General features: G+C 37.7%; 3 protein-coding genes across 3 annotated transcripts; all 3 read left to right on the top strand.

The window, feature by feature from the left end:
- Positions 1–1,894: 1,894 nt before the first annotated feature.
- Positions 1,895–4,621, top strand: LOC119794333 (putative protocadherin beta-18). Its single transcript, XM_038301855.1, has 2 exons — positions 1,895–4,414; positions 4,571–4,621. Exons 1-2 carry the CDS (start codon positions 2,030–2,032, stop codon positions 4,619–4,621), a joined length of 2,436 nt encoding a protein of 811 aa, XP_038157783.1. The 5' UTR covers positions 1,895–2,029.
- A 1,340-nt stretch (positions 4,622–5,961) lies between these two features.
- On the top strand, positions 5,962–8,727 carry LOC119794334 (protocadherin gamma-A12-like). The gene is made up of 2 exons (XM_038301856.1): positions 5,962–8,522; positions 8,676–8,727. Exons 1-2 carry the CDS (start codon positions 6,133–6,135, stop codon positions 8,725–8,727), a joined length of 2,442 nt encoding a protein of 813 aa, XP_038157784.1. The 5' UTR covers positions 5,962–6,132.
- Positions 8,728–9,857: 1,130 nt separating this feature from the next.
- Positions 9,858–12,395, top strand: LOC119794335 (protocadherin gamma-A12-like). The gene has a single exon (XM_038301858.1). The coding sequence runs from the start codon at positions 9,966–9,968 to the stop codon at positions 12,393–12,395; it is 2,430 nt and encodes an 809-aa protein (XP_038157786.1). The 5' UTR covers positions 9,858–9,965.
- Positions 12,396–13,187: the final 792 nt, after the last annotated feature.

The following is a 13,187-nucleotide window of genomic DNA, read 5'->3' on the forward strand; positions in this document are numbered from 1 at the left end:
TTTTTTTACTGTCTAAAATTCATTTTATACTACAAAAATGTAATTTAGAAAATACATTATCACAGGTCTAGGAGTGTGATTTTGATAAGGACGAATCTTATTTTAGTGATCTACAAATTGAACATTAGAGAGGAGTGCTTTTAGTAAATGTAAAAACGGCCTGCCATAGCCCACTTCATTTAAATTTACGCATTAACTGGATTAACTATCTTCTCCTTCGCCATCTCCCTCACCTTTGTAGTTGTAGCACTGTTTCTCCATCTTTTAAATAGGCTACATAGTTTTATATTATCATTTTTCTTTATTTATTTTGCATTTCTGCCTTTAAAAATCTAGTTCCAGTGGGGTGAAATAGGCATTCCCTGTTGCCTGTTTGGTGAGTTGTCGAATCGGTTCTCCACTGATTATGGCTTTTCATACTTGTTGCGCACGCGCGTAAGTCTGAGTGGACCTACTTAAATTTGATTGAACTAATTGATAGCAGCCGTTTTGAAACCGAACACTCAGAGTTCCCGACTTTTGGCTATAGATCAATTTAGAGCTGCGGATTTAAATCTGGATTTGTTACACCTGCTTCATGAAACGGACCCCAGCCTTTTTCTTTGTTTATGCAAGACTGAAAGAAACAGAGAATTGAAATGAATAATGTCCAACATATCAGCGCAGTGGTAAGGGAAAAGAAATCAAAAGAATCAATGCCAGAACATCTAAGACCGCAACCACCAGGCATTTTTAAACGATTACAAGACACTGCTAATAGTTTGTTGCCAAATATATTTGAATTTTTATTTTTTTTAGTCAGCAAACTAAATGATTTTTAATTAACCAACTTAATATTTTGTTACCAAATTAAAGACTTGGGTCCAAGTTAGGCATTGAGTTTGAGGCTAAATATTTACCTTTGTAAAATATTCTATGTGAACTAAATATTTTCTTTGGGAAATAAATGATACATTTGGACCTAAAAAAGTTATATCTTTTTTTTATTTTTATTAAATGCTTAAATTTCTAGCTAAATCTTCAGTTTCGAAATCTAATATTCATTAATATATAAAGGCGATGCGAGGATCACCGAGTGTGGATTTTTATTTTCTCCCATTAGTAGCCTGCAAGAGAAGTGACTAAAAATATTGCAGTTAATATTATATAAGGTTAGTTTACAAACAGCCACCGGTACTCTAATACAGCCATTAAGTTGTTTTTGTTTTTTCTGCGGTAAAATATGTTATTTGATGATGCGCTTATAATGACACGTACAGTGATGGTTTACACGCATGTAAGTTCAGGGTGCAGTGGTGTAACATGCCATGTGCGCGTCATTACAGTTGTTTTTGGGATGTATAAATGAGTTTTACTTGGTCCATATACATGCAGTTCAGAGAATCCATATTCTCTCTGCATTTCAATATGTTCTGTTCTGTAAAAGATGCCCCAGATGGCGTGCACTTCATATATGTCTGTATCTGTCTATAAAAATAGCACATTAAAAGCCAAAAGAGTATTAATCTGCGTATTAATAAATTATTATTAAGCATATCATTTGCCTCGACAGTTATTTTTTTTATCTTAAGTTTAATTTAAACCATACGAAATTTCGCAAAAAGTTAAGTCTCAATATTTGAACGTCCCTGTCTCTCTCCATGGTCTTGAAACCACCGCCTGAAGCTTGAGAGCAGAACTCAATTCAACAGAAATACAACAGCAACGTCTACATGTTCTTAAACTGTTTTATATTTTTATTTGATGTATTTAAGTTTCGGTTAAAATTACAGGTTGAATTTAGATATTGTGGATGGGAAAATATTCTCTGCAGACAATCAAAGCTGACTCACGGTGCCGCTGTGGGTTCACGTAAAAAGCAGAGCACACATCTCCACCTACTGCCATAGCTCTACAAAGATGTAATTGTTTAGGAAATTACTCCCACTCCGTACATTTCGTCGTCTTAGCTAAGGCCATAATTTGATCCGTTTTTGTAATATTTTTGTGCATTTACTAAACATATTCGGGATAAAGACATTTTCCGATCATGGGAAACAAAGGATTTCCGATGTATGTTATGTTCCTCTTCTTTGTTCCTTTTATAGTGACAACACCTCTCGTTCACGGAGATTTGAGCTATTCTTTTCCAGAAGAGAATAAACCCGGATTTATCATTGGAAATGTCGCCAAGGACCTGGGAATTGATCTAATGACACTGTCTGTTCGAAAGGCCCGTGTGGATGCAGAAGGGAATCGAAAGCGTTATTGTGACATTGATATGAAAACCGGGGATTTAATTACATCCGAGAGAATAGACAGAGAAAGCCTTTGTGGCAAAAAACCCTCATGTGCCGTGAAAATAGGTCTGGTCTTAGAAAATCCCTTGGAGCTACATCGTTTAAATCTTCACGTACAAGATGTGAATGATAATTCTCCAAAATTCAAAAAGAATGTCATCGAATTGGAAATAAGTGAGTCTGCAGAGAGAGGTAACCATTTCTCTATCGAGGAGGCCCATGATGCGGATATAGGTCAAAATGATATTCAAAAGTACACCCTTGAAAACAATGATAACTTTATACTTGCAGCTGATAAGAAAAGGGTTCAATTACTACTTGAAAATAAGCTTGATCGGGAGAAACAAGAGGAAATCAATTTACTTTTAACAGCATCAGATGGCGGATCTTCGCAGAAATCAGGTACTGTGGTCATCCATGTGACAGTGCTCGATGCTAATGATAACGCCCCAGTGTTTTGTCAGGATGTTTATAAAGCAACTGTGCTTGAAAACGCACCACCAGAAACAATAGTGATCAGTGTAAGCGCCGCTGATGCAGATGAAGGAGTAAATGGATACGTGAGTTATGACTTTGGTCATATGTCTACAGACGATTTAGATTTATTTTATATTGATCCAAATGTCGGGGAAATTAAAGTAAGGGGTGTGATTGACTTTGAAGAAAAGAGTTCATTTGAAATAAGCGTTGTAGCCAAAGATGGACTAGGGCTTACCTCTTATGCGAAAGTATTATTAGATATTATTGATGTAAATGATAATGAACCGGCTATTTTTGTTCAGTCTCTGTCCAATCCCGTGCCTGAGAATGCGTTACCTGGTACAGAGGTTGGAGTTATTAACGTGCAGGACAGAGACTCTGATAACAACGGGCAGGTTCGCTGCAGCATTCAGGAAAATGTAGTTTTTAAATTGGTTCCTTCAATTAAAAACTATTACTCTCTTGTGACCATAGCACATCTGGACCGTGAATTAGTGTCTGATTACAATATTACAATCACTGCCGCTGACGAGGGATCTCCGCCTCTTTCTTCTACTAAAACTGTTCAGTTATCTGTAGCTGATATTAACGATAACCCACCTGTGTTTAAGAAACAGGCCTATAGCGCAAATATTAATGAAAATAACAAACCTGGCTCCACTTTATGCTCCGTTTCTGCTCGAGATCCAGACTGGAGACAAAACGGTACAGTGATTTATTCTCTTTTACCTGCTGAGGTGAACGGTGCCTCAGTGTCATCTTATCTATCTGTAAATGGAGACACGGGGGTGATCCATGCTGTGAGGTCATTTGATTATGAACAGTTCAGGAGTTTTAAAGTCTACGTAATGGCGAGAGACAATGGTTCTCCTCCACTCAGCAGCAACGTGACCGTCAGTGTGTTTATATCGGATCTGAATGACAACTCTCCTCAGATTCTCTACCCCACCCTGGAGGGCAGCTCCTTCATGACTGAGCTGGTCCCTAAAGCCGCACATGGAGGCTCTCTGGTCTCCAAAGTCATAGCAGTGGACGCAGATTCTGGACAGAATGCTTGGCTGTCCTATCATATAGTCAAAGCCACTGATCCTGGACTTTTCAGCATTGATCTGCACAGTGGAGAGATCAGGACACAGCGGGACATTTTAGAATCTGACAGCATGAAACAGAACCTGATTGTTGCAGTGAAAGATAACGGACAGCCCTCTCTGTCTGCCACCTGTTCCATGTATTTACTTATTTCCGATAACTTGGCTGAGGTGCCAGAATTAAAAGATATTTCTTCTGATGATAAGAACTCCAAACTGACCTCATATCTAATCATCGCGCTGGTTTCTGTGTCCACCTTCTTTCTGACCTTCATTATTATCATCCTGGGTGTGAGGTTTTGCCACAGGAGAAAGCCTAGATTGTTGTTTGATGGAGCAGTTACCATCCCTGGCCCTTATCTTCCCCCAAACTACTCAGATGTTGATGGCACGGGAACTTTACGCAGCGCTTACAATTATGACGCCTACCTGACAACAGGATCGAGAACGAGTGACTTCAAGTTTGTATCATCCTACAATGATAACACGTTGCCTGCTGACCAGACTCTAAAGAAAAGCCCATCAGACTTTGAGGATAACCTATTAACCCTGGAGACATCCAATAAGGTAAGACGTTTTTTTTTTTTTTTTTTTTTTTTTCACGGAATGAGAATAGTACCGTTAACTGTTTCGCTTTAGTTGTTATTTTAGATTGGTTTTACAAAATGTTCTATCAAAAATTATTTCTTTTTTTTTTGTTTTTGTCTCCCACCATCTTTATAGGTCTTTAAGGTTACTCAAACCGACCCTTCTCCACAGATTTCCGTCTTGTAATTTGTTCTCCCTGTTAAACAATTGTTTCTGCTTCTCTTCCACTATTTGAAGTGCAATCAAATTCCTCTCTGTTTTGCTGTTATTCTTTATGTAAAGAATGTGTGAAACCATAATATTTATGTCAAAAACCTTTAGTATTTTTTTTCCAAGGATAAATGTTAGCAAACGCGTCATAAGTATTATATAGCAATTACTCTCTTGAAGTACTTTTGTAACAAGAAGAAAATACTGAAGTTAAACTTGTTTTGCATCAACAGAGTTGTCAGCAAAACACTACAAGAATAGGATTTCATTCCGTGAAGGGCCGTGAATACGAAATGTTTTATAAAATTAAGTAATATTGCCCTGCGACAGACTGGCGACCTGTTCAGGGTGTACCGATGGATGGATGGATGGATGGATGGATGGATGGATGGATGGATGGATGGATGGATGAATTGGTGGAAAAGGTACTGATATTTTATTTATTTATTCCTTATTGCTTCAGAATTATTAATAAAAAAATTATCTTACATTTTTAATCCTTGAAGATGAAAACATTCTTAAACAATAATATCTTTAACTATTTTCATTTTTAATTTTAGCAACAGATTTTACTCTGGTTAGTTGTTAAGAGTTAAGCAACATTTGGATGAAACACATTCTCTAAAAGCGACACAAAATACCTTGAAAGTTGTAGCTTGTCACATAAACAGATGAGATCATGAATGAGCTAAAGTAAATGAAACACGTTTTGTTAGCTTTAGTTTTAGGACCTAATATTCTATTTATTGACATATATGGTTAATCAACGGTTTGTGTCATTAAACTATCAAAGCACGAAACTAAGGCTTTGCTGCATTTGTTAATGTGCAGAAATCGGAACGATGAATGAAGCACCTCCCCTTTTCATCCTCTAGCTTGTTATTGTGTTCTTATTTATTTTTTTCATTATTGTAACCTTTTTCGTAAAAATAGGCCAACGTCTACTTTGACTTGTCAAATACTTCTTATCTGATTAAAATCATATATTGAACTAACAAGAAATCGCGACATTTTGTGTGTAAGTATCAGTTTCTATTATTAGAATACAAATCTCCTGTCAGTTTTGAATGGATAATCAAAACAGGGAAAGGGGCCTTAATTAAAAATAGCTTAAGTTTGAAGACACATTCGTTTTATCTCTGTAGTTCATATAACTGTTTTAATTTTTTATTTATTTTAAATCTTAAAAAGGAATGCAATTCTGTTTTTGTTTCTATTTTGAATACATTTGGTTATAAGAAGAAACGTGGTGTGAGAAAAAAAGCGACTGCAGATGTCGCTCTAGACTGTCAGAAATTTATTTTTGACCACTCCACACACAGCTGAACGCTGAATAGGTGTAGATAGAGTTCTCATTTTATGAAGGACGCTATAATACCGTAGCTGCTTTCCGCGGATTTGACAGTTTTATAGCTCTGTTTTTTGAATATGTTTTGAACGCTTCCTTTTTACTGTTTCACAAACCCTGAAGACCTATTCAAATCAAGATGAGAGAAAAAGGATTCGCAGGACTTGCCCTGATCATGTGCTTTGCTTTATTCATTGAAATGCGGCATCAGGTACGTGGAGATCTGAGCTACTCGATCCCAGAAGAGATGAAGCGAGGATCTGTTGTGGGAAATGTGGCCAAGGATCTGGGTGTTGATCTGAGGACCTTAGCCTCACGACAAGCCCGTGTTGATTTTGCAGGAACTCGGAAGCGTTACTGTGATATTAATATGAATACCGGGGACTTGATTACGTCGGAAAGAATAGACAGAGAAATCCTTTGTGGCAAAAAACCCGTGTGTGCTTTGAAAGCCGATTTGGTGTTAGAGAATCCTTTAGAGCTTCACCGAATTAGCCTTCAGATACAAGATGTGAACGACAATTCACCGCAATTCAATGAAAAATTAATTGAAATGGAAATAGGAGAGTCCGCAGAAATAGGCTACAGTTTTTCAATCGAGGAGGCCCATGACGCAGATATAGGTCAAAATGCAGTGCAGCGCTACATACTGCAAAAGAATGACAATTTCCTTCTTGCTGTAGATGGCAACAAGGTTGAACTGAAATTAGATAAAAAACTTGATAGAGAAAAACAAAATGAAAATAATTTACTCCTAACAGCTTTAGATGGCGGATCTCCACAGAAATCAGGTACTGTAATTATCCATGTCACAGTGCTGGATGCTAATGATAACGCTCCTTTGTTTACTCAGGCCATTTATAAAGCAAATGTGCCTGAAAACTCACCACCGGACACAATTGTAATTACCGTCAGTGCAACTGATGCAGATGAAGGAGTTAATGGAGACGTCACTTATCAATTTGGGCACGTGTCTGAGGAGGATATGAATTTATTTTCAATTGATCCCAAAACGGGAGAAATAAAACTATTGGGGGAAATTGACTATGAAGAAAGAAATAATTTTGAAATCAAAGTGAAAGCTAAAGATGGATTAGGACTAAACTCTTATGCTAAAGTGTTATTGGATGTTAAGGATGTAAATGATAATGCACCAGAAATTTACCTGAAATCTCTGTCCAACCCTATACCTGAAAACATATCCCCTGGTACAGAAGTGGGGATCATTAATGTTCAGGACAGAGATTCTGAGAAAAATGGACAGGTTCGCTGTTCCATCCAGCAAAATGTTCCATTTAAGTTGGTTCCCTCTATTAAAAACTATTACATTCTAGTGACCACAGCGCAACTGGACCGCGAATTATCAACTGACTACAATATTACAATCACTGCCATTGATGATGGCTCTCCACCTCTATCCTCCTCTAAAACTGTTCAGTTATCTGTAGCTGATATTAATGACAACCCACCTGTATTTCAGGAACAGTCCTACAGCGCATATATTGCTGAAAATAACAAACCTGGCTCCACTTTATGCTCCGTTTCTGCTTATGACCCAGACTGGAGACAAAACGGTACAGTGATTTATTCTCTGTTGCCTGCTGAGGTGAACGGTGCCTCAGTGTCCTCTTATCTATCTGTTAATGGAGACACAGGGGTAATCCATGCTGTGAGGTCATTTGATTATGAACAGTTCAGGAGTTTTAAAGTTTACGTCATGGCCAGAGACAATGGTTCTCCTCCACTCAGCAGCAACGTGACAGTCAGTGTGTTTATATCGGATGTGAATGACAACTCTCCTCAGATTCTCTACCCCACCGTGGAGGGCAGTTCCTTCATGACTGAGCTGGTTCCAAAAGCTGCACATGGAGGCTCTCTAGTGTCCAAAGTCATAGCAGTGGATGCTGACTCCGGACAGAATGCTTGGCTGTCCTATCATATAGTCAAAGCCACTGATCCTGGACTTTTCACCATTGATCTGCACAGTGGAGAGATCAGGACACAGCGGGACATTTTAGAATCGGACAACATGAAACAGAACCTGATTGTTGCAGTGAAAGATAACGGACAGCCCTCTCTGTCTGCCACCTGTTCCATGTATTTACTTATTTCTGATAACTTGGCTGAGGTGCCAGAACTGAAAGATATTTCTTATGATGAGAAGAACTCAAAACTGACTTCTTATCTGGTCATTGCGCTGGTTTCTGTGTCCACCTTCTTTCTGACCTTCATCATCATCATCCTTGGTGTGAGGTTTTGTCGCAGAAGAAAGCCCAGACTGTTGTTTGATGGAGCAGTTGCCATTCCTGGCCCTTATCTTCCCCCAAACTACTCAGATGTTGATGGCACTGGAACTTTACGCAGCGCTTACAATTATGATGCCTACCTGACAACAGGATCTAGAACGAGTGACTTTAAGTTTGTATCATCCTACAATGATAACACGTTGCCTGCTGACCAGACTCTAAAGAAAAGCCCATCTGACTTTGAGGATAACCTATTAACCTTGGAGACATCCAATAAGGTAAGGCAGTTTTTTTTTTTTTTTTTTCACGGGATGAGAGTAGTGCCATCAACTGTTTCGCTTTAGCTGCTATTTTAGATTGGTTTTACAAAATGTTCTTTCCATAAGCTCAGTTTCTTTTTTTTTGTTGTTGTTTTTGTCTCCCACCATCTTCATAGGGCCTTGAAGGTTACTCAAACTGATCCTTCTCCACAGATTTCCGTCTTGTAATTTGTTGTCCCTGTTAAAAAATTGTATCTGCTTCTCTTCCACTATTTGAAGTGCAATCAAATTCCTATTTGTTTTGCTGTTATTCTTTATTTAAAGAATGTGTGAAACCATAATATCTATGTCAAAAACCTTTAGTGATTTTTTTTTTCGTTTCCAAGGATAAATGTCTACAAAAGCATCATAAGCATTATATAGCAATTACTCTCTTGAAGCACTTTTGTATCAAGAAAAAAAATACTAAAGTTGAACTTATTTTGCATCGACAGATTTGTCAGCAAAACATTAGAAGAAAAGGATTTCCTTCCGACAAGGGCCGTGAATACAAAATGTTATATAAAATGAATATTGCCCTGTGACAGACCTGGAACTTGACCTGATACATACTGGAAAAGCGACACATTATATATTGAAAGTTAGCTTGTCACTTAAACAGATCAAATCATAAATGAGCTAAAGTAAATGAAACACGTTTTGTTAGCTTTAGTTTTAGGACCTAACGTTCATGACCATTGACATGCATGACCAATTAAAGGTTTGTGTCATTAAGCTATCAAAACACTAAATTAAAGCTCTGCTGCTTATCTTAATGTGCAGAAATCAGAAAGAAGAATGAAGGGCCTTCGATTGTCGCCCTCTAGCTTCGTATTGTGTTATTTTTTATTTATCATTATTGTAACTTTTTCCCTAGGAAAAGGATATTGTCTAATTTGACTTGTCAAATACTCCTTATCTGATTAAAATAATTTAATTAACAAAGAAAATGCAACATTTTGTGTTAAGGATCAGTTTCTATTATTAAATTACAAATATACTGTCATTTTTTAATGGATAATCAAAACAGTGAAATGAGCCTTAATTAAAAATAGCAAAAGTTTGAAAATAAATTCGTTTTATCTCTACAGTTCATATAACTGTTTTTTTTATGATTATTTTGAATATTAAAAAGAAATGCAATTGTTTTTGTTTCTTTTCTGAATACATTTGGTTATAAGAAGGAACGTGGTGGGAGAATAAAGGCGACTGCAGATGTCGCTCTAGACTGTCAGAAATTTGTTTTTGACCACTCCACTCACAGCTGAACGCTAAATAGGTGTAGATAGAGTTCTCATTTTATGAAGGACGCTATAATACCGTAGCTGCTTTCCGCGGATTTGACAGTTTTATAGCTCTGTTTTTTAATATGTTTTGAACACTTCCCCTGGAATTTTTCACAACCCTGAAGACCTTTTTAAATCAAGATGAGAAACAAGGGATTCGCAGGACTTGCCCTGATCATGTGCCTTGCTTTGTTCATTGAAATGCGGCATCAGGTACGTGGAGATCTGAGCTACTCGATCCCAGAAGAGATGAAGCGAGGATCTGTTGTGGGAAATGTGGCCAAGGATCTGGGTGTTGATCTGAGGACCTTAGCCTCACGACAAGCCCGTGTTGATTTTGCAGGAACTCGGAAGCGTTACTGTGATATTAATATGAATACCGGGGACTTGATTACGTCGGAAAGAATAGACAGAGAAATCCTTTGTGGCAAAAAACCCGTGTGTGCTTTGAAAGCCGATTTAGTGTTAGAGAATCCTTTAGAGCTTCACCGAATTAGCCTTCAGATACAAGATGTGAACGACAATTCACCGCAATTCAATGAAAAATTAATTGAAATGGAAATACGAGAGTCCGCAGATATAGGCTACAGTTTTTCAATCGAGGAGGCCCATGACGCAGATATAGGTCAAAATGCGGTGCAGCGTTACATACTGCAAAAGAATGATAATTTCCTTCTTGCTGTAGATGGCAATAAGGTTGAAATGAAATTAGATAAAAAACTTGATAGAGAAAAACAAAATGAAAATAATTTACTCCTAACAGCTTTAGATGGCGGATCTCCCCAGAAATCAGGTACTGTAATTATCCATGTCACAGTGCTGGATGCTAATGATAACGCTCCTTTGTTTACTCAGGCCATTTATAAAGCAAATGTACCTGAAAACTCACCACCGGACACAATTGTAATTACCGTCAGTGCAACTGATGCAGATGAAGGAGTAAATGGAGACGTCACTTATCAATTTGGGCACGTGTCTGAGGAGGATATAAATTTCTTTTCAATTGATCCCAAAACGGGAGAAATAAAACTTTTGGGGGAGCTTGACTATGAAGAAAGAAATAATTTTGAAATCAAAGTGAAAGCTAAAGATGGATTAGGACTAAACTCTTATGCTAAAGTGTTATTGGATGTTAAGGATGTAAATGATAATGCACCAGAAATTTACCTGAAATCTCTGTCCAACCCTGTACCTGAAAACATATCCCCTGGTACAGAAGTGGGGATCATTAATGTGCAGGACAGAGATTCTGAGAAAAATGGACAAGTCCGCTGTTCCATCCAGCAAAATGTTCCATTTAAGTTGGTTCCCTCTATTAAAAACTATTACATTCTTGTGACCACAGCGCAACTGGACCGCGAATTATTTACTGACTACAATATTACAATCACTGCCATTGATGATGGCTCTCCACCTCTATCCTCCTCTAAAACTCTTCAGTTATCTGTAGCTGATATTAATGACAACCCACCTGTATTTCAGAAACAGTCTTACAGCGCATATATTGCTGAAAATAACAAACCTGGCTCCACTTTATGCTCCGTTTCTGCTCGAGATCCAGACTGGAGACAAAATGGTACAGTAATTTATTCTCTCTTACCTGCTGAAGTGAACGGTGCCTCAGTGTCCTCCTATCTATCTGTTAATGGAGAAACAGGGGTGATCCACGCTGTGAGGTCATTTGATTATGAACAGTTCAGGAGTTTTAAAGTCTACGTCATGGCCAGAGACAATGGTTCTCCTCCACTTAGCAGCAACGTGACAGTCAGTGTGTTCATATCGGATGTGAATGACAACTCTCCTCAGATTCTCTACCCCACCCTGGAGGGCAGCTCCTTCATGACTGAGCTGGTCCCTAAAGCTGCACATGGCGGCTCTCTGGTCTCCAAAGTCATAGCGGTGGACGCAGACTCTGGACAGAATGCCTGGCTGTCCTATCATATAGTCAAAGCCACTGATCCTGGACTTTTCAGTATTGATCTACACAGTGGAGAGATCAGGACACAGCGGGACATTTTAGAATCTGACAGCATAAAACAGAACCTGATTGTTGCAGTGAAAGATAACGGACAGCCCTCTCTGTCTGCAACCTGTTCCATGTATTTACTTATTTCCGATAACTTGGCTGAAGTGCCAGAACTAAAGGATATGTCCTATGATGAAAAGAACTCCAAACTGACTTCATATCTGGTCATTGCGCTGGTTTCTGTGTCCACCTTCTTTCTGACCTTCATTATTGTCATCCTGGGTGTGAGGTTTTGTCGCAGAGGAAAGCCCAGACTGTTGTTTGATGGTGCAGTTGCCATTCCTGGAGGTTATCTTCCACCAAACTACTCAGATGTTGATGGTACGGGAACTTTACGCAGCGCTTACAATTATGATACCTACCTGACAACAGGATCTAGAACGAGTGACTTCAAGTTTGTATCATCTTACAATGACAACACGCTGCCTGCTGACCAGACTCTAAACAAAGGCTCAACAGAGTTTGCTGATGTTTTTAATGGACTAGAAACACTTCAAGAGGTAAGAGAGCACAATGCACGTGTAAATTACCGTATTTTGATATAAGTAACAACATTTTTTATTTTCTTTGCTTACTTATTTGATAAATATAATATTTAATTTTATAATTTGTTTTAATGTATGTCATGTCACGTAGTTTGAGTAGATCCATTCACGGCAAACATTGGTTGGAATGGTTGCAAGTTGATCTTGACAACTTACATGATAACCTATAGCATTTTAGTTCCATGGCCAATTAAAAAATACTTTTATGTGTTATTTTAAAGACAAATGTTATGCTTTCATATGTATCTCAAAAGTAGAGCATCTCAGTTTTTTTTTCATTTTTATAAAGTTATCTTTTAAATTGTAAATTATATTGGTTAACTAAAGAATATAACAAAGTTTGTGTTTAACATGATTTTTAGTCATATGATTTTTCTAAACGCTTGTTCTTGGTTCTAAAAAAATACCACAGGTTGTTGGGTTACGGTTTTAATTTTTAATCAGTAAATGTGTCTTAGAAGGTGTTGAAGCTAACCTTTACACTTGTAATACTCTTTAATACCATTAAGCATTTGCAAATAAGCAGTGGCGTGCACAGACATTTTGGGGTTCAGGTGCTCGAGTAGAAAAAAGGGCAATTTGTTTGGCACATATCATTGCTAATTGTCCTGGTAGTGTGAGTCCTGCACAGTTTCAACATCATGTATGTATACCCATTTCAAATTAATACTCATATTCTGTCAGATTCATGTTTTTAATAATGTTTAACACTCTACGGGTTGGCTTTATGATAAAATTGGTAACAACAGAACACAGTATTATTAAACATTTGTGTCTATAAAATAATCAACC

This window comes from Cyprinodon tularosa, unplaced genomic scaffold (genome assembly GCF_016077235.1).
Source record: "Cyprinodon tularosa strain WSP-4 unplaced genomic scaffold, ASM1607723v1 ctg476, whole genome shotgun sequence".
Lineage (NCBI taxonomy): Eukaryota > Metazoa > Chordata > Actinopteri > Cyprinodontiformes > Cyprinodontidae > Cyprinodon > Cyprinodon tularosa.

Bases quoted from the DNA above. Each gene is read 5' to 3' on its own strand.
- LOC119794335 (XM_038301858.1), top strand. From the start codon at position 9,966: ATGAGAAACAAGGGATTCGCAGGACTTGCCCTGATCATGTGCCTTGCT.
- LOC119794333 (XM_038301855.1), top strand. From the start codon at position 2,030: ATGGGAAACAAAGGATTTCCGATGTATGTTATGTTCCTCTTCTTTGTT. The intron at 4,415-4,570 runs GTAAGACGTTTT...CCATCTTTATAG, and splicing joins CCCTGGAGACATCCAATAAG to GTCTTTAAGGTTACTCAAAC.
- LOC119794334 (XM_038301856.1), top strand. From the start codon at position 6,133: ATGAGAGAAAAAGGATTCGCAGGACTTGCCCTGATCATGTGCTTTGCT. The intron at 8,523-8,675 runs GCAGTTTTTTTT...CCATCTTCATAG, and splicing joins GAGACATCCAATAAGGTAAG to GGCCTTGAAGGTTACTCAAA.